This window comes from Paramormyrops kingsleyae, chromosome 23 (assembly GCF_048594095.1).
Source record: "Paramormyrops kingsleyae isolate MSU_618 chromosome 23, PKINGS_0.4, whole genome shotgun sequence".
NCBI lineage: Eukaryota > Metazoa > Chordata > Actinopteri > Osteoglossiformes > Mormyridae > Paramormyrops > Paramormyrops kingsleyae.
The window spans coordinates 19,773,498-19,794,400 of record NC_132819.1 but is presented as its reverse complement, the minus strand read 5'-3'; the positions used below and the strand labels follow the sequence as shown (position 1 = coordinate 19,794,400).

The following is a 20,903-nucleotide window of genomic DNA, read 5'->3' as shown; positions in this document are numbered from 1 at the left end:
TTAATAACAACATGAAAATCAGAGGCTTGGGATTGATTGTTACAGAAATAAAAATCTCCCATCCACCCCCAAATCAACCATTGTTAATCTACCTGTGGACTGAATGACTGGCTTATTAGCCTGGTGAGAGTTAGTATTAGGGTTACTGGTTAAGGTTCCAGGTTTTAAGCCTTGATTGGCGGCCTTACTGGTCGTGAAGCTCTTGGTAAGGGGTTCCGCCTGGGCGTCCTCATAGAGAGCGAAGATGGCCACTGTGTACTCAGTGTTCGAAGTCAGGTTCCTCAGCTGCAGTGTGGTGACCTGGTCCACATCCACCTGTCTCACAGTCACAGTCAAAGAGAACTTTATTGTCATCTCACCGTAGAGAAGAAATGGGGTCTGTTGTGTACGCAAATAAGGCAAAACATTGTGCGCAGACAGACAGGACAGAGCAATGTATAGGAAGTAGCCAAAATGGCAGTATAATAAAATACAGTTTATTCAGTTTAAACCTCAGCTCAACCTAGGAGGTGAGGGGCTTGGGGCTTCACTGGCGCTAATCTGATCTCGTATCTCGCATCCCATCATATGTGAGCTCACCTCAGTGGTCTGAACATCACTGGTCTTCACATACAGGATGCGGTAGCCCAGGACCTTCTTCGATGTGGCCTCCCACGTCAGTCTGGCAGAGCTGTGGTCAACGTTGGATATCTGGAGGTCACGAGGTGCCATGATGGGCACTGCGGAGGTAGAAACAGGCCAACATCAACTAGTTCATGTAGTGAAAACAACAATCAAAATAATCATCAGGCGATACGTGTTTTTCAACAGTATTTGACAATATTTGATGGTGGAGTAATCCTTGAGGAGCATCTGATATGGGTGCAGCAGCCCGACACCCACACGTGGTCTCCTGGTGAGTCATGGGGTCGCTGGCCTCCTCCCCGTACATGGCGTACACAGTCACGGTGTATTCGGTGGCAGGAGTCAGCTTCTCCAGCTCGATATCCGTGACAGTCTCCTCCACCTTCACCTGTGTGGAAGCCCAGGGGAGGATGATGAAACGCAGAGAAGGACAGCAGCTGTCACGTCGTTCAGGCGACACATTGAGCCCACAGTTAGCGAAGGTTACATCAGTTTTTCTCGGGCATCCCTGAGAATAAGTGAGATTTTTAAGACAATGGCAGCAGATATTTCTGCTTCGCTTTAATGGTATGATGTGCTGTGGTCAGAATCCTAAACATGCTTGGAAAAGGAAGTACAGTTTCACCCCTATGGACCTGATGCCCAGCCTGTTGCCACGGGGCATTAGCGGGGAGTCAGGCATGGTGATTTTAGAGTGAGGCGGGCAGGTGAAGCCCTCAGTGTTACCTCCTTCTCATCAGCTAGTCCGGAATCGCTCAGTGGGGCGTACAGGATCATGTAGCCAGTGGCACCACTGATGCCCTTCCAACGAGCGCGGAGGCTGTTGTGGGTCACATCGTAGAGCGTCAGGTCGTTCACCATCGGCAGGGTCACTAGAACACACCAACATGCTTGTGATCACGGGAGCGCCGCACTCTGCAATGGACCTGGCCTGGCATGTGGATTTTGGTGCCCAGGGTTGAAACCGACAGCTAAGGGAACCGTTTGTGACCTCGGTGATCTACCCAAGGGCTCAGGCCTCGATTGACTCACAGGTCGTCTCGCTGCCACGCAGGCCTTCGCTTGCGGCATTGACATAGATCGCGAATACGGCGATCTGGTACTCCGTCTGAGAGTTCAGGTACTGCAGCACCACGGAGTTCTCGCTGCCGTCCACCACGGCCTGAAGATCGAAGACAAAGCCCTCTGTCATGGGCCTGCACTTGAAGGAGAAGATCGGCACGGCCTGACTGCGGCCAACTCAGTTCCCTTTAGTGGTACCACCAATTTTACTCAAGTTTCCTGTTAAATGTTATTTCACGTTATTCCATGACAAGAGAGAAAGCACGCCAGCTTATCCCTCCAGCCATCCATCCATGACACAAACATCAGGAAGATCATGAAAGCTCAGATGATATCAGTTAGAAATTAGTGAAGAGCAACGGTCATGAGAAACCATCACATGATGGTTGGTCACCTCGTCTGGAGACCCCCCCTTGGTGGGGTAGTACACCACGCGGTATTTCTCCACAGTCCCGGGGGGGTGGCTCCAGGACACCCGAAAGCTCCTGGCCGTCACCTCAGACGTCCGCAAATCCTGGGGGGACGCTAGGGTCACCTGCCCCGTTGGCTCTCCTGGATATATCATGAATGATACGTTTAGGATAGAAATACACTGCAAACTAGCATGTGTACCTAAACACCACAGAAGGACATAGCTAAGGTCCATCCACTGATGTCTGTCTGGTTTGGGCTCATGATGTGACATCACCTCCACGTGTAAATAGCGGCATGGAAACCAAGCTACATGTAAACTTTGAATCTATGCTTTTATTTCTCCTCCATTCTCCTCCAAAGGCTCCGCCCTCCAGTGCTGCTGTAATGATGCAGCAATGTGGCCTTGCCTGTTATCTGCTTGTCCTGCTGCTCCACCCTCTGGCACAGGGTCTTGGTGAGGCTCTCCACAATGGTGCTCATCATGCTGAAGTCGGCCACGTTGTAGACGTGCGTGTCCTCGGGAGGCGAGGCGATGGCCTTCAGCTCATTCTCATCTGCATTCTTGACGCCTTCGCCCAGGAAACATGGCAAGTCGAGACCCATCTCACCCTCTGCTCTCACAGTGCTGAGCTACTGCTACATGCCTTAATCAAACTTAATGTTTTCTGTATCTGAAGCCTGAAGAATATGTTTTAGATTTCTTCTTCCAAGATGTGAACAAATCAAATATCCCACAATTACCCCCAAAATATTTCCCAATTCTCTTAGTAGACTAATTAAAACTGAATTTACAATAAGTACAGATTATAAAGAATAACTGCAAAACTCTAGCAAAGTTGCAGTAATCATAATGATTCTCCCTCAACAATTTCTTGGGAGGAAACCACAATGTCAATGAGCTGTGTAACATAAAAAGGTTATTACTGTGAAGGATAAACAATGAGCTACTCATACCAATGGCGAAAAGCTCAATGCCCGCCTCTCGAAGGCTGTGGGCTGGAGGGATGACATCATCCTGAGACTTCCCATCGGTGATCAGGATGCCGATTTTGGGAATGCCTGGCCTGGCCCCTGACTCCGGCTTGAAGCTGTTCTCCAAAATGTAAGTCAGAGCAAGACCTGCAGGGGCGGGTTGGTGTGTTCAAGCCAATGAATGTCAAAGCCTTTAACCACCAAGCAAGATGTAGTTCGGCATATGCAGCCGTTTGTTTGCGCTAATGTGCCATTAGTGTTAATAGCAGCAGCTAAGCTAACACCTGCAACCAAAAAGCCGTAATGTTCCTAACAGAGTGACTGCTCCGTCCTGAAATCCTACAGCTGAGATGTTTTTTGGATAAATAGATGTAGTTTATTGGTGATTTCATGTTCGTTGAAGTTTCCGCTTTTTAACAACTGTATAAAGTAATGTTATTTGTTATATAAATAAACTCAGGTGAAACAAAAATTGTACGTTTTCAGGGATGCCAAACCTCAAGCATCTGGCATGACACACATGCTTCCAGACTCATGCAGGAAATCTTACAGCAAATCTATATTATTCCATTATAAACCTAAAATTAGCTATGTCAAAGGTGTATTTACACGGTTAAATACAAAAGCAGACTATTAACAAGGTAAGAACTGTTACATATGTGTGCAGACATCTCGAATTGAAAATCTCACTCCAGCCAGCTTTTTCACGTGCCAATAAATATTGTCAAAAAGTTTTTGAATTGTACTGAATCAATTTGATTTGACAGTCAGGTATTGATTATATACAATGTTGATACAACTAATAGGCTACCGGTCAGTGTGTTCCCGCCTTTGTACGGCAGGTTCCTCGCAGCATCGATCACGGCATCCTTGGTGCTGTAGGCATTCAGGTGCCACTCAATCCGGGGATCCCCGCTGTATTGGGCCAGTCCTAGCAGGGACATTCACACAAACAAGACCCTCAGAGAGAATTATAGCAATACTTGAATACAGTTGGAACGAAAGACAAGGTGACTAGATGACACCAAAGGTATTGAAGAACCAAGAGTCCAAACAAGAAGCATGCAGGAATAAGAAGACCAAGGGGGGGCTTTAAGGTCAAAAGCCTGATGTCACTCACCTATGCGTGTCTTGTCAAAGCCCACATTGAAGGCGCTCACCAAGCTCTCCAGGAATGTTCGCACCAGGCGGAAGTTCAACCTGCCAATGCTCCAGGAACCATCGACCAGGATGACGATGTCGGCCACAGATGGGGTCTTACACTGGAACTGGTCCCCTGCGATAAGGAGAGCCACGCGCATCATAACAGCTGAAAGATCATCACATCGCAGCTGATGACAACATCGATGCCATGGAACTTTGATGCACAGGTTTGGTCCACCGTCCACACTAAAAATAAATCAGACCCCCCCCCCCCCCCCACAAGAACACAGCTTTCAGGATTTACAATAATGTTTTTATTGCAAAGTTTGAAATATGAACAAATAAATACATCAGCAAAAACGTAACCGAAAGCAGCCATCTCTGGAAAACAACACCACCTGCCAGAGCGGAGATGAATTCTGGATTTCACTGGACAGAAGAACACCGGCTCTTATTTTGCCGTGAACCTTAAAACATTCATAGGTAATGCTCCCCTCTCAGTGCTACCCAGATCCAGCGGATGATCTCAGAGATCCATTGTGAATAAGCTAGCAGGGGAAAGCTAAAGGGCAACCACCGCTAGCTCTGGATGAATAAGTTCCTTCAACCAGAAAACGAGCACAGGACAGGACTTTCGCTTTTAATCCCTGGACCCAAATTTGCTGGGAGCCCAGAGATGTTCCATACCCCACTTAGCCCGAGGTGGCCTCTTCCTACCCACTTTACATACTGAGCCCCTGCAAAGTGGCATTAACCAGGAAGAAATGGTCTTGTCCGTGGCCCATTGTGCAGGATGGATGTGTCACAACAGGCTCAAACACATAGGACAGAAACTTGTCTGGGTTAGCGGACTTCTACAGGAGAATGCTACAGGGCTATGGCCAATGGCAGGAACACTTATATCAACAGGCAGTGAGAAGTAGATTCCAGAGATGAAAGCACCATTCTGAGATTAAGTGATTTTGGCTAACGGCACATTGTGACAACATGGCGATGAGAGTCAGGCCTCTGATTTCATTCTTCTACTCAGCGTTAGCGAAAGCAAGTTGCTAGATCGGCAGCAGGGCCATGTGACTCAGATTCTGGGTCGCAGGCCGTCTCTCTTCAGGCTAAACAGTTGCTGTGGATTGCGACATACTGTTCCTCTGCCTTCCCATCAACCCACTGGGACCGTTAAATCTTCAGGAGCGTCTTTCCGTCCACTGCCTGCTTGTGCCGGAGAAAGGAGAAACATGACATTCTGGACAAAACGATGAGAGCCATGCTTGTCAGAAAAGGCAAATCTGAAACGAACAAACCTCAAAGATGTGTTTTTATATCAACTTAAATTTCCATCCACAGGTGTCAACATGATTTGAAGTGCGTCGTACCGTAAGAGTATTGCCACGAGCGTATTGGCAATAGGGCTGCATGATATCATATCACAATAATATTGCGATTTGTGTGCATGCGTAATAATTGCCAGGACTTTACAGGATGGGCATAGAAATGAGCGTGGACGTACTACATTGGCATTTACTTACGTTCACAATTTGATAACCAGAAGCATATTGTTCAGAAGCATATTGTGATGCCCAAATTAGCATTCTGTATGAATTCGGCATACCCTTATGATTATTAAATTTGGTTAGCGGAGCACGCCACACGCAACTGTTTCGGTAAATCATGGAAGCGATGAGCACGGAAGTGGCGGCGAAGAGAGGGACAGCTCATCAGCCGCGACATTTTAAATGAGGAGATACTGTTGTAAACAAGGTAAGAAGGAGTTGGTGGTGTAGCAGGGCTTTCTGCAGGTTAAAGTGTTAAACATAAGGATACACCGAATATACAGAGATTACTACATTTGGGCACCACAATATGACTCTCATTAATATTTCAGGAGTACTACTAACTCTGCTTAACAAATTGTGAGCTTATGTAAATGCCTATGCAGTGCTGAACAATGGGCATTCAGACGACGGCTGTCACCCAAAGCCCTGTAATGACATCGCGTTTGGCAGCACTGACGTGTGCCCTGTCAACACAACTTGCGGCAAAATCGGCACCTTTATTTGACACACACACTATTAGTAGATAATAATAAGTTCTGTTTAGTTATAGTTTATTTTGCGTAAATCTCATCTCCTTATTTGTTTTATAGATAGCGCAATATTAAGAACAAATATTTAAAATAATCGTACAACGCTAATCGGAAAATAACAGTGTTGGGAAACCACGACCGTCCTTGGCCCTCAGAAGCAGAGCTGTGAAGTGAAGAAGCTGCATGATGGCGTGGGAACCTAAAGCTTGAGCCCAACAGCCGGTGCCCCCCACCCCCCACTTCATGTCAGTCTCTCATCCTGCCACTCATGCCCTTTTCACATCACCATCTTACTTAAGAGACGTATCCAGAAGCGAAATCAAATATGGGGGAGCAGTTTCAGAAACCAAACACTTCTGCCATCGCGTATAAGTACCAGGGACTTGGTGTTGGCATTTTAATGCTGTTTTGACAGTTTGTTTTTACTCAGGATGGCACTGCATTCTCAGAAAAGCTCCTCCGAGCAACACAACACAGATTAAGAGAGCGGGTCCGCAGAGAAAAGGCAGCCATTGTGAGCGAGGTGAAAAGGGTGCGTGTAAATCGGTCTGCCCCTTTGAAGCACCACAAAAACCTCCTCTGAGTTCACACACGGGCAGCCCAGCCCGGGGAAATTTACTGCCCTTTTCTTGTAGCCACCGAACTAGAAAAACAGGAAAAAACATTCCCACCACCTTACAGACCTACACTTATCCCGCTTCGAGGGCTGCATCAAACTGACCAGCTTGCAAGAGTTTCTGCTGTAAGTCAACGCTTTGTTTACATCACCCAGTTACTTATCAGCCAAGTGTGACGTCTTACACTATCATCCTGGAGTCCATCTCTGAAATGTACACAAATGCTCCACATAACCTTGTTAAGATATTCCCAGGCAGCTCATTCAGCCTCTGCAATTCTGCACTACTTCAAAAATTATGCTGTCAAATCATTCAGCCAACCATGGGTGTCTCTCCATCACGTGATTCCAGTTAACTCCTACTGACCCTTAATCCTATGTTTGCATTAGCTTGAACAACAACAATCAGAGTAGTACGATACCACTGACACCCGTTGCTTGAGGCTATACAGATAAAATCTCATTGCCCATATTATGTGGTGTCCACTCTCCTCATTGGCTGAACCATGACAGTACATGACATAGAATATTGCCGTAACAATAACCTCACCCTGAACAGGAATTCAGGAGACACAGTATTAGTCAATAGCAGGAGTCACACACCAATCCCTACTGATGACTCTCTAGAGGAAACATCAGCATCTTCCAACCTACAGATCTCAGAGATGCTGAGGTAGACAGAGAACACTAGATCAATTCACAGCTTGTCAACACCTGTCAACAGCAAAGGAAGTGAACTGAACAGGTCATCTCACATACTTGCACTCTGTAGAAGCTGGAGGTAAAGTTTCTGACCTCAGGTTCACTACATACCAAGCCAGCGACTGCGCAATTACTAAGACCAGTCATTCACCATTCGGAAACCAGCAACCAGGTACACAGGTATACTGATTTTCTGACTTCTTCCCTAAAATTACATAAACACATACAATAAACAGCTTAATCACCCACCCAACATCTGGAAAAATTTAAATGCATAGCCTTATGTTAAGAGGGCAGCCTGGTATATACTGGCAGCATTCTTCCTCCACATTCTGGCAATAAACCAATAATGTAGGCCCAAGGTTGAGTAGAAGCACTTGCCCGGCACCAGGCCCACCTGGACACCCTCTGGAAGTCACATCAGGCAGGGGGATTCGGGGTGGGGGGGTCTTGATTATCTGCCATGTTTGCGCGGCCCTTCGAGTAGAAGCTGGCAACACATTTAGTGGTATTCTGCAAGTGCAGGCTGGAAGCTGTCAGGAAGCCAGCGATTTGCAGCCGGCAGGAAGAAGACAGCCTGGGGTTACGCGTCATGGCCCTCCCAGGTCTCAGAGTGGGCGGGAGGGGGCTCTCTGTAGGCCTGTTTCTCAGGGGGGCGCACTGCCTGAAAATCCTCGCCAAAAAGTCAGAACCCAAAACACATTAAGAATAATAAGACAGCCGCAGAAGAATTATAGTACTTAACATTTACAAATAATAAAGGATCAGATCAGATCCTTTACAGTAAATAAGTGAGCATTTATTTAGCTCACATTACAAACTGACTCAGGTGCTCCTGCTGCCAGGTGCAGGGATGGAATCGAGAGGAATTAGAAAGTGAAAGGAATTTGAGAGGGAGAAACGTCATATTCACATGAGCTGAAATGAGCCGGCTCTCTTTGTCAGCTTTGTTTCAAACGAGCCTTTATTGGGGTCGCGCAGGTTAAACAGCAAAACTAACCAGGCCTCAGTGGTACTCATGGCCCGGCCAGTGCCAGCAGTAACTCATGACTCTCGCAATAAAACGGTTGCTTTCACAGACAGCGAGGAACCAGAGACCCAGAAATTGTGTCAAGCCTCACACTCGAGCAACTGGACCAAAGCAATTGGCACAAGATGCTTCTCACATCAACACTGTTACACGTTAAACTGTCGCTACAGAGTTTCCTCCCTGCGACACTGACTACTTTCATCAAAAACTAGCAGATCAGGCCGAAACCGAAAGGACTGCAGTCCCAGCGTGTCGACATTGCGGAACATGGATGATTTAGCGCCTGCTAACCCAACGGGCTGCAGGGCTCAGTCTTCACTGCAAGTCAGATCTCTACCCTTCAGGCTTTCCAGACACGGCATATGTCATTCTACAATTCAGTTTATGACGTTCAAGCAGAACCTTATTTATGAAAACTGATTTATTGTACGTCCCTTTCTGCCAAAGGGATTAAGCAGCCAGAGGAGATGAAAACTGAATGACGGATCGATTGACCTTGGACATTCAGCTGGCAGTTAGCTAAGCTATCACCATGTGGAATTTCAACATACACAAAGTTCTGTCATTACACGAGTTTCCAAAATGCGAATAAACTCATGCATTATTGGCAAATAGGGGAAAGATGTCTATAAATTTTTTTTGGGTATCTGCAGAACCATCAAACACAGATAGATAGCTCTAAGGGACGAAGATTAAACCCCTTGGGAGCCAGACACCAATCACTAGAAGCAGGTTCTCTGTTTTCAACAGCATGGCTGTTGATGTAGATCTTGGTTAATGACTTCATCTTCAGGAATCTTCAATTTCGTAACATTTGTAACTTCAGTAAACTTCAGTAAAATGCCATCCAGAGGGCAGGATCTTTGACCCTGAAGATTGATGGGATTCGTCTTACTTTCCCATCAATAAACCCTCTACACTGGTTGCTCATACTGATGTACTGAAATGCAAAACCCATCAAAGGATATTTTAAACAGGGCCTTTCGCTCTCACCCTTCTGTCTTTTCTATTCCTCCTTGACCCTGCGGTGGATCTAAGCAGAGCTGTCACTGATGTGGAGCTACCCTCTGATGTTGGAAGCCCAAACAGCACCTCAGCGCCACTTCTCACTATGGATTGTCTTCTGAGAGTGAGGCAATCTGAACTGATGGTTGTGTACATTCTCAGAACACGCTCTCCAGACACACTCTCAAAACATACTCTCACTCATTCTTACAATTCCTTGGATACAACATTGATGATTCAACGACAGAGCTCCTAGTTTATGAAATAGCCTGCCAACCAACATAAAGCCATGTGACTCAGGTCTCAGCACTGAAATCCCTGTCAAATTTAGTCTATTTGACTGCGGCTCGTTTTGACCAGACCGCTGGAGTACTACTGCTCTGCGTCTCCATAGCAATGTTTCTCATCTTGGTCCTCAGGGACCCCCCCAGACAGTCCACATTTTTCCGGTTTGGGAAACACTGCTCTGTAGTTCCATCACGTCAGTACCAACAGCGCCCCCTTGCTTCCCGGAGGAACCTCATCGGAACATGGGCTGAACAGGACAAAGGCCAGAAGAAAAGGCTACCATTAGACTCCAGATTTTCACAATGCGTGCACACCTGCTTCTGATTCCCACAATAGAGCATGTCCACAGAGGGAGGGGCAGCCTCTTGACCTTAGACCCCTTCCCGGAGGTTTTTCTTTCATTTATCTACCACAGGACGTTCTTTCCTCTCCTCCTTTGTTCCCACTTCCCCACTTAAAGATACTCTATAAAATTAATGGCTGCTGTGTTCATCTGTGACCCTGTAATCTTTAAGCTCTTCAGACCAGCAGTGGTCGAAACGGCCCTAAATTAAAATAAGCAATGCTGAATAGAAGTGAATACCAGCAGAAGAAATATGAAATATGACTCATAATTCTTCTGCAGATACAGTTGGCCATTTCCTGCCCTCCTATTGGTGCATCACTTTATGGAAATGCCTGGCTACAAGGTGGGCCCATAACAACGGTGCCGGACTGGGTTAGTGACAAGCCACGCCCACATCCCCCTACTATTCTGCATTTTGAACAATGACAGATGGTGCATGTTCATTAACAGCCTCTCTCTGCCAATGAATGTGTATGTGTGTGTATTTTGGAATGCGATGCCTTAGACAGGTGTGAACTCTGACCTCTGCTATCAGGCTGCAGGTCCAGACAAAGTAAGTCAGAAGATGTTTTAAAATAGCTTCGTGCCAAGTACGTTGTGAATAAGGTTTGCTTTCACCCATGACAACAGTGTATGCAAATTCCCAGTTACATCTCAGCAAATACTTCCACTTATTTTAATCAACAAGATTCTATTTTTTCATCAGCCACATTTTTGCATCTCGACCCTCAACAAACAAAACAGCCAAAGCACAAGGTAACTTAATGTAGTATTGTCTATACATAATAGATCATAAAACCCTCACTGTATGCTTTCTATTCAGCTCGCCTTTGATACAGTCATGCAAATGCAAGAAATCTTAAGTTCTTACCTCGCATGTGCTAATCTTTCTGAGTTGTTCAGTCGCCTCCGGGCAGCCATTTGAAGGGGCCTGTCTCTACCCTCTCAGACACACACATGGCTGCAGGCCCCTCCACCAGCATGGTACCTTCAGTAACACCTCACTCACGTTGCTCACGTCGGCGGATGGGCAGGAACTTGCCGTGTGTTCATTCTGACTCGCACATCTGAGCCAACCGGTCTCCCCTGAGGTTCAGCAGTGGTGTTTCCCACCATTTAAACCACACGTTTACATGGGTCCCCTGCAGGATTGGAGGCCCCTGCTGGCCACAAGCAGTCACTACACTGCGAAGGGTGGGGACCCGCTTCTGCTGTGGCTGAAGCAGAATGCTCCGCGACCCCGTACTGGAGAAGCAGCTGGGAGCTGGCAGCCCAGCCTGGTGTATACTGGTGAATATGAGACGCTGACACAGTCAGTCATGAGCTCCCAGTGGATGGCAACCTTACCTTCTGTGATCCTGTTGGTTTCCTCAACCACACTGGCCACCTTTAGTCCCTGGGGCTCAACACCATCATCCGGACGCACATCTTGTGCTACAATGTACCAAGAACATAACAGGCACACAGCCAACAAAGCACCAAGGTGTTAATGCAAAGGCATGCTAATGCATCACATTAAATAGACATGAAACTATTTGACATGTGTTTCGACCGTATATAAGACATACCTGCACAGGTCGACACAGATTAACCTCAGCTCTGCTTGGACCATTAACCCCTATATTACCAGATAAATGGATAATGTTCTAATATTCAGTCCATGCTGTTGCTTCTCTAAAACAGGTAATTTTAGAGTTGATGGGATTTACATATAGGGGCCCAGCAGAATGCACAGTTTTACCAGTTAAAAGGACCAGTTAGATTAAATTAAACCCTCCCCTGACACCCATGGGATCTTTTCTTCCTGTATGGCAGTGTTTTTCAATCCGGTCCTCGGGGACCCCAAGACGGTCCATGTTTTCGCTCCCTCCCATCTCCCTGCCAGACAGTCCACATTTTTGCTCCAACCCAGCCTCCCCGTAGGTGGACTATCTGGGGGCTCCTGCGAGGACCGGACTGAGAAACACTGCTGTAGGTTAATAAGAATAAAATTTATTCAACCTGCACCAATGAACTTTGTACTATATTAATTTGGTTTTATATTCAACGTTGGTTCATACTTCAGGATTGTAGTGAATTGCTTCTGGCCATTTTTAGACATCTGCCAGGAAGCCATCTGTCCATGCCCTCAAGGGTAGGACTTACTCACAACGCTCCAACATGCACAGACATACTATACTTTAATACTGAGCACCATACTCTACTTGCAGATGCTTTATGATATTACTATAGACACTACTACTTCAAGGTCGCCCAGCAGTGACTGGGGTACTGATGTTCTGAAGGTTTGTTTCCATACCTGTGAATGTACCTTGCAGTGGTTTACTCCTCTGGTTTCCTCTCATGGCGAACACCTTGATCCTGTACTCCAAACCGCCATTGAAATTGTCTATGACAACTTTGTTCTCTGCCTTGGGCAGCTGTGACTCTGTTACTTTGCCATCTGTGATTGGGGTCAGAAAGGGATGTCATGAGATGCAGGACGGTCGTGTGGTTTTTCCTGCTGATCGTTTGGTACGTTATACATCCAGCAGCCAGGGGGTGCCAGCGAGCAGACACCTATATATACCTACCACACTGTACCCTGATTACTGGCCAATGCTACTCGCTGCCTTAAACTGATGATGGCAGACTGGGCTGGAGCAGCCATTACCATTGAGGGTTACTGTGTGGATCAGTGGGTTAGGACTCTGTGTCTGTAACTGGAAGGTTGCTTCATGGACTGGCTGCCCCTGCTCTATCAATTGTACATCACTTTGGATTATAAATAAATAATGGATAATAAATCAATGGAAAATACCACTGCAGAGGAAGTGGGAGAAGCTCATTTAGCGCCAAACTTATTTAGCTTGTTAGCTGTTCGCCACCCTTTTTCCAAGACAACCTGGTAGTTTCACCCACTTATTAAACAGGAGAAATTTATATTAAATATCAAGGTAAGCAGCCAGCAGGCCCATGTTCTTAACCGCTACGCCACCTGCTGGCCAAAGCATGACTGCAAGGCGATGGTTATGTTAAGCATTTTTGAGGATGCAGAGAGCCCACACCCACCCATAGTCAGAAAGACAGTTTGTGCGATTCCACATGGTACTATGATCCATTTTGGTTAAAAAATGTAAAATCCACTCCATAAGAACCAGCTGGCCTTTTTGCTTTCTACCTCAAACAAAACAGAATCACAAAACAAACACAGTGAATTTTGGCAGGGCTTCAAGACATCCGGACCCCACCCTCACCAAAACGAGCCCTGGGGCATTAATTCACTCGTGCCTGATTGCTGGGGTGTGCCAGTGTATGCAGTTGAGAAGGAACAGTCTGTGGTTTAATCTACATTCCTGGACCTGTACCTGCACTGGGGGCTGGCTGGCGTAAAACAACACAGGAGTTAACCACCTAACTCTGCTCCTCAGGGGTCAGACAGTGAAGCACTGATATCCTCATTTTCTTATCGTTTGCTGTGAGTGTAATATAAATTCTGTAACTGTGAACCCAGATGTTAAGTATTGCTTGTCAAGTACAGCATTTATGTAAGCAGCTCAGTTTGCTACTGGAGCCGTAACAGCGGGGACCTTAAGACAAGAACCATCAGGACATTCTTCTGTCCTCACCAGGCACATAGTCATAGTCACAGTCACAGTCACAGTCACAGTCATAGTCATAGTCATTTGAACCCCCTCCCATTCAATTTTTTTTGTCACCAATCAGGCATGTCGGCAGGTAGCGAAATTCAGAGTTTGAACCCCTTTGAAATTTCTATGGAAGGGGACCGTCCCCCCTCCCGCATATCGGTAGGGTTGCTGGACCCCCCCCCCACAAAATTTACTGGCTGGGTTCTCATGCCCTGTCCAAAACATTTCCAAAACATTCATTCAAATTACATTAATGCAGTAGAAACCGAGATCGTGCCATAGTTCAAACAGAAGTCAGGATTTATGTATTTCGTTCATGAAGGTTATATTAAAAGCATGTAAAACAGCAGAAAACTGTCCAAACTTAAGTAACAGTCTCCCCCATTTCTGCCAGCCTCAAATGCAGTGCAATCCAAGCTCTGTGATGTCAGCCAAGGGTAACTGCTGGCATCCTCTGTCCATCAGGCTTTTTTTTTACCCCCATGGCAAAATTTTCACCATGTGAAAAGTACACTGAGACTGGATTACAGCCTGATAGTTATCGATCATTCGAGTAATCACAACCACAGATGTCCATTAGGTTCTGTACCAGGGCTTTAGACACTTAGAAGTGGATGGATTCACTATATGAAGACTGAAATAAAAAACAACAACAAACGGATCGATCCAACGTACCTGGGTGCGCATTATAAACAAACATATAGCCGTCGAAATCTCCTCGTGGTTCCTTCCACGATACCAGCAATTTGTCAAAACTCAGCAGTGTATAGCGCAATTTCCGCGGAGGTGAAACTAGAGTGGGGAACATAAAGAAAAGAAGAGCAGTTTTGTTAACCGCTGGGAAAATCCCACCGGAGACGGTCACAAATCTGCTTCAGGTCCAACAGACGGAACGTTCCAAGGGTGGAATCGAATAAAGCTGCATGTGAGGCAGCGTTTTCTCTCATTTGTATCACCAAACTGTAAAACAGCCCATAGACATGCATTGTTTTCTATCTTAGGGTTTATAAGCAGGCTTAACCAGTCGAATTTCCAATTACACCCAGGTTTAGCTAACACATGCTCCTACTGAGCCTCGAACACCATACGGGCATCAGGACAGACGTGACGGGAGCCACAGATGTTACACAGAGACCAATCATACTCTCTAAATGAAGAAACTCTTTCGAAGCGGACACTGCTAAATTTTTAATTTCCTGTGTTTGCCAAAAGCATCTGATTTATTCATAGGAAACAGTTATGCCTGTACGGATGGCAGCTTCGCAGGAGTTTTTATTAGAGAATATGACGGCTCTTTTCCCAGATACAAACAGAGAGAGAGAGACACAGAAAGAGAGACACTGGAATAGTTTTGTGAGCGTCTATTCCTGTCGTTGGGAAACACAGAACATCTACTTCTACGGTTGGTGTGAAAGAGCACTTTCACCATCCTTCTGCCATCTACATAAGCTCTGCTATGTAGGCATGACCAGACCCATCCCGTCCCCAACCAGAACTGAGGCAGCTCAACCGAAACAGCAGGAAAACGGAACGGCGACCTCACAAACCCTGCAGTTTGTGTGTTCTCAGAGAACGAGGGACCTAGAGCCGACGTTCCCTTTACATACCAGCACGTTCCTCCCCCAGAAAAGAAAGAGTATGTGTGGAGTAACAATCAGCCCTCAGTGGAGAGTCAGACCATCAGGAGTGGAGGTATGCAAATTTCACACAGTCTGGCACCCACTAATTATTTTGGAAACAAGGAATATTTAGAGAGATAAAAAAAAGCAAATAACAGTGTAACAAGATCACCAACCTGGAAGAGAGGATGAAGACTCTGCTGGGTTTATTTCTCTGTGAAGCAAGACCTCTCTCCTTGGAGTGGGTGAAGGGATTCACTCTTGGAAAACCGTACGAGCGTGTGACCGTGCGCATGTGTGTCTGCAGGTCTGCAGGTGTGTGTGTGTGCATGCGTGTGAGCTCTTGCATGTTTAGGGGAATCCTGCATCCATGTACAAAGAAAAACAAACGCACGCACAGACCACGTGACATTAGCAAGGACAGTGAGGTCACGCCCAGTTGATCACCAAAGCACATATCACATTTCCAGCATACATCCAGCGTGACAAACAGCACAGCAAGGAGCACAGAGGATGATGCAAACATCAGCATGTCAGCAGACAGGTGGCTGGAATAGTTCTGTTAGACCAATTTGAAACACGCATCAGAGCCTAACAACTGCCTGTAATTCCTCCAATTTCCCCGACAATCCGCTGGGTTTTTATCGTGATATCAGACATTCTCACACTCCATTAAACCCCCATCCTCAATGTAAGACATAACCTCAAGGGTATAAGTTTGGGTTGAGCATTGGGGGTCCAGAGAGTTGCACTGGCTGGTTTTGATTATTGCGGGGGGGTTGCACTCCCCCATCCCAACAATAATTTACACCCATGCATAACTGTACTGCTGTACTTTCTTACCACCAGTCAAAGTTTCTTTACACGTACCATCACAGTGAGCAGTTGTGGACAGAGAATCCTCCCACGCTCAGCTAGGCACAGACCCGCCTCTACCTGCCCGTGACACGAGCTCTGCGGGGGTCCGAACAAAGCTATCAGGACCAGACACTCCCCCCCAACACCTGCCAAAATCCCCTCGGAGGGCCGCGTCTCGACAAAAGCCCGCTTAACGCTCAACAGTTTCGACGCTTTTGACTCCCCAGTGCGGAAGCTGGGTCGAGATGCTCTGGAGGAGGTCACCTCACGAGTCCTCGTTCGAGGGGACAGGTCAACAATCGATTTAATACACAGGGATAGATGCTGTAATTATGTTCACAAAACGACCACTCGTCACATCTCAGACTCATCTAGGCCAAACAGAGAAGACATGAACAGTGACCATGGACGGACCAAACCTGCACATCACACAGCAGAAGGGCACACAGAGCCGAAGGAGGCCGGTTACCTTGACCCTGAGCAGGGGCGATAAGTAACACAATGTGAGCCAGAAAGAGCAGTAGACAGCAGTGCACCCGCATCCTGATCCTCAGAAACCAGCAGCTACCTTTAGTGTGGGAGTGTCAATGGGGACACCTGGAACGACAGGTGGGAATGGTGTTTAGCAGCTGGTGCATCTGAGCAGTCCTGTAGGATCAGCGGGGAAAGGACAGATCCCACGGTACAGAGGGTCTCAAACAAGTCACATGACATTTACAAGAGTTTCACCCACAGTTCATGGCTGCTAAATAACACGGAGGGTAAAATACTATTTAAAACAGCAGAAATACGTGTTTAGAATGGTCATTAAGAGACCTGAGCTTCGTCCACCTGTCCCGGGAGTCCGATAAACACGTCAGTTTGTAAGAAAGCTTCAATAATCATGTCACCTTGTAAGAAATCTTAAATGAATATGTTGAAAGAAAAGTGGTTTAGATGTACACACTTTTACGTTTCTGTGTGCACAAAACAATCCGATTTTCACAAATGCACAAAGTTATTGAAAAAAATCATTAACACGTCTCTCGAAAGAGTATGCTCAGCATTTTTTATTATAAGTAGGCGACTTTGGTAAACATAAAAATTTAAATAATTTAAAATGTAAACCAACCTACACACTATAACAACTGAGAAATTTAAGTTTTAACGTTAAAATAATTTAAAAGGAGAATTATTAGGCTTGTTCAGTTAAAATGCGAGTGCGATCGCTTGCGGTTTCACATCCAGACGTTTTATATTAACGCAAAGCGCAAGTCGGAACGCAACTTCAGCCACGCATTTAAATTTCTAATAAAAGCATTCTGATCATTATCATTTCTTGGTTATTTTACACTTACCTATAGATAACCTATTCATCACCCTACTTAACGGTATTTCAGTTATGTCTATTTACGCATTTAAATTCCATTTGACCAGATTCATACTACGAAAGCCGCTGCGCCAAATAAAGTTTCCCTGTTTCTGTCCCGTGTTCTCACCATATTTAAAATACAAAGAAGATGCCATACCTTTAACAGCATGTATCAAGCCGGACTCTCCCCCCTGTTACGGGACAACACGGCGGCCAAAGACGTGACTGTACCCGCAAACAGGGCAGCAGCAGCAGAAAGCGCCGTAAAGCGGGACCGGCGGGTCTGGGTGTTTCCCGCCTCCCTATTCATTCACTCACCCCTCCAGCTATTCATTCCTTCACCTCGTTAATCCTCAGTGAGGAGGGGAATGTCACTGGAGCAGCCAATGGCAGGAAGAGCAGGACGTGGGGTCTGAACACCTGGGGGGGACCCGTTCTGCCCCCGAGCGCGTCTCCGCGAACACGGGAGCGCGGTGCGCGTTCGCGACACAGCCCTGCTTATTTCATTCCTATTCACACTCTGTCAAAAAGCTTGTCAGTGGCATTTGCTTTTGGAGAATTATCTCAGATGATTGGTTTCTAAATGGCTTATTATGAAAACGATCATGTATAAATTATTTTATATTATAGTATAGTATATATAGTAATAAAAACTTTAGTTTTTCGTTTATTATTTGAGGTTTGTTACTTCTAGGGCGGGGGTTCCTGTATCTAGGAGTTAACCTCCTGTTGGGTTTAAGGCAGCCTTTGAAACGGTAATCCTATAGGTACGCCGCCCTTTCATTTCTCACAGCATCATTAGAAAGCAACTTCAGCGCCTGTCTGCATACCTGCACCTTCGGTTTACTGATATTGGCCCACTATACATGATTTGAGGGGGGGGGGGGGGGGGGGAGTAACGATGTTTCATTTTTGCTCGTCAAACCCAAATAGTGGCGTGACAGTTTTAATTCCCCGATGATAGGCGCATAATGTTTGCTCCCTTTGCCTTCTTACCATGCAGCGCCTTGTAATTGCAGCTCCTCAATGTCGACATTGTGCTTCCCTTTTATTCCCCTTTCCTCCCTTTTCGCCGGGACCTCCAATAGACGAACGGAACTATACTCCCTAACTAACTGCGCTTGGCTGAGGCGCTCTCACCTTCGCCCTTTAGGAGAACAATGAAGAAGCTGCAGTTCTGAGTAGCTCTGAGGGAGGGGAGGGCGGGTCTTTGTTAAGCGCATTATTAAGCGCTTGGAGTACTCATAAATGAACTGTGTATATGCGTAATGTCAGGCTAATAGATGATAAAACAGCTCCGTCTCGGGGCGTGTAAATGGTTGATTTCAGCTCCGATCTAAACCCGAGCAGGCTGGGGATGAGGGTCTCCATATATCCCCGGCCAGTCGCACACCACCTCTAGAGAAAGATGCCGTGTTTTTAGTTCATGACAGTAACATTGCAGTCCGCAAAACAGTGATAAACTACGTCTGGAAAGGATCCGCTGAGGAAATCACAGCTCAGAGTCATCGTGATTGTTTAGGTGTTTATGTTTGACAAAAGGAAATTCTGTTATTGTTAAATGTCCCGTTACCAACTAGTAAGTATTAGATTACCCGTCTCAGCTGCATATCTTTTTTTAAGGGAGCTTTTGAAACCCAGGTGAAATTAAATCCCCTTGTAGTTTGTCGCGACTTTGGTGTTATAAGCAGTGAGATCCTACTGAAAATGTTAAAATAGACGCAGGCGCGGGCAGGCCATCCCGGTGGGTCGGTCTTTCTTCCCCATTATATAGTGTTTGGCAAAATATACCAAGGGGGACAGCCCCCCCGTTCGGCGACGGAATACATCAAGGGGGTCGCTTGACAGGAAATTCCCGCGGCTACTTTTTGTTGCCAGTCCGCCCCTGGCTAGTCTCAGATACCTGATCATAATAAACAATAATGTAGGTTTATACATGAAGCAACACAGTTATGTGGGAAGATGGGTTTCAGGTTTATAAGGACGGGTTGTATAATCAGTATTTAGAAACAATGAATATTGTGGTTGACGGGAAAATCTTGGACTTACAAACACGGAGAGTCAGGAAAGCATGTTGATGAACATTTTACCAAATACTCACAGGAGTGGGAAACTGTTTGATATACAGGTGACAGAATCCCATGGGCGGAGGGCAGGTTTCCTCTCGGGATCCAGGGGAAGCAAGTTCATACAAGCAGGCAGGACGGTGAGAATGCAACCTCTCAGAAAGACATTAAACATCAAACCTTCTCTCATGGGAAGTTTTGTTGCGTCTAGCAAACCTAATTAGAGCAGCCAGGAACTGTAGTAAGCTATGAGCGATGTCAACTGGGGTGACACACGCATTTCAGAAATTCACGCTCACGCAAGAAATCTTACGGCAGATCCTTTAATACTCCATAATAAACCTAAAATGAGCTAATTCAAAAGCGTCGGGGCAGTTTGCACACCCTACAGGCTATGTACAAGGCAATAAAACTCTTACATATGCCTACATGTAAATACGTGTGCCGACTTGTCTCGAACTGAAAATCTCACGCCAGCCAGCTGACCAAAGTAGGCAACCCTGTTGTTTATTAATGAGCAATGTTGAATTTTCAACAGACAATGTCTGTTTGTAGATAGTGTAACAATAGCATATCGCGGTGAAGTTTGTACTGGTGCATTACAATAAAACTCACAAAAATAATAGGAGTGTTTAAATCGTCCAGAAAACGATACACATAAACATAGCAGTTAACTCACAAGTTTATTTTTATGGTATTGTGATCACAGTGAATAATGGTAAGCCTATATTATATGGAATGAATCGACTGAAATAAAATGAGTCACCATTATTGAAAAATATAACTTAAATATTCGCGAAGGAGCAAACATTATAAAACACTGCCACCTACTGGTGGGTCTGTCCACCTCAACGCACCGAATACTGGCGATCACTTTTTACCACTCGGACACGGTACACTATGCAACACACATGCTGATATAAGGTATAAATGCATTACAACATAAATCTAAGATGTTTATGACCGTGTATTACAACTCTAACATTAGCATGATTTTTTTTAAGTGAACGGAGAAGGGTCGTTCCCTTTCCGATTGGAATTATGTGTGAATTGCGCGATAGAGCGTGTGCCCTGAGATGGACTGCTATCGGTCCTAGA

General features: G+C 45.9%; 1 protein-coding gene across 6 annotated transcripts in view; it reads right to left on the bottom strand.

Moving 5' to 3' along the window:
- The window catches only part of LOC111852289 (collagen alpha-1(XIV) chain-like), a 40,963-nt gene extending 22,774 nt beyond the window's left edge, over positions 1-18,189 (bottom strand). For 2 of the 6 annotated variants that reach the window (XM_023828031.2, XM_023828061.2), the window contains exons 1-15: positions 17,897-18,048; positions 16,858-16,985; positions 14,587-14,703; positions 12,582-12,725; positions 11,630-11,716; positions 4,193-4,348; positions 3,884-4,003; positions 3,055-3,219; positions 2,508-2,669; positions 2,081-2,238; positions 1,657-1,786; positions 1,351-1,496; positions 883-1,012; positions 580-719; positions 189-315 (exon numbers count right to left, since the gene is read on the bottom strand). In XM_023828031.2, coding sequence (XP_023683799.1) covers positions 189-315; positions 580-719; positions 883-1,012; positions 1,351-1,496; positions 1,657-1,786; positions 2,081-2,238; positions 2,508-2,669; positions 3,055-3,219; positions 3,884-4,003; positions 4,193-4,348; positions 11,630-11,716; positions 12,582-12,725; positions 14,587-14,703; positions 16,858-16,930 — 1,855 coding nt within the window. In that variant the 5' untranslated portion in view covers positions 16,931-16,985; positions 17,897-18,048. The other 4 variants (XM_023828041.2, XM_023828051.2, XM_023828069.2 and 1 more) reach the window with 4 other exon arrangements.
- Between the last annotated feature and the right edge of the window lie 2,714 nt (positions 18,190-20,903).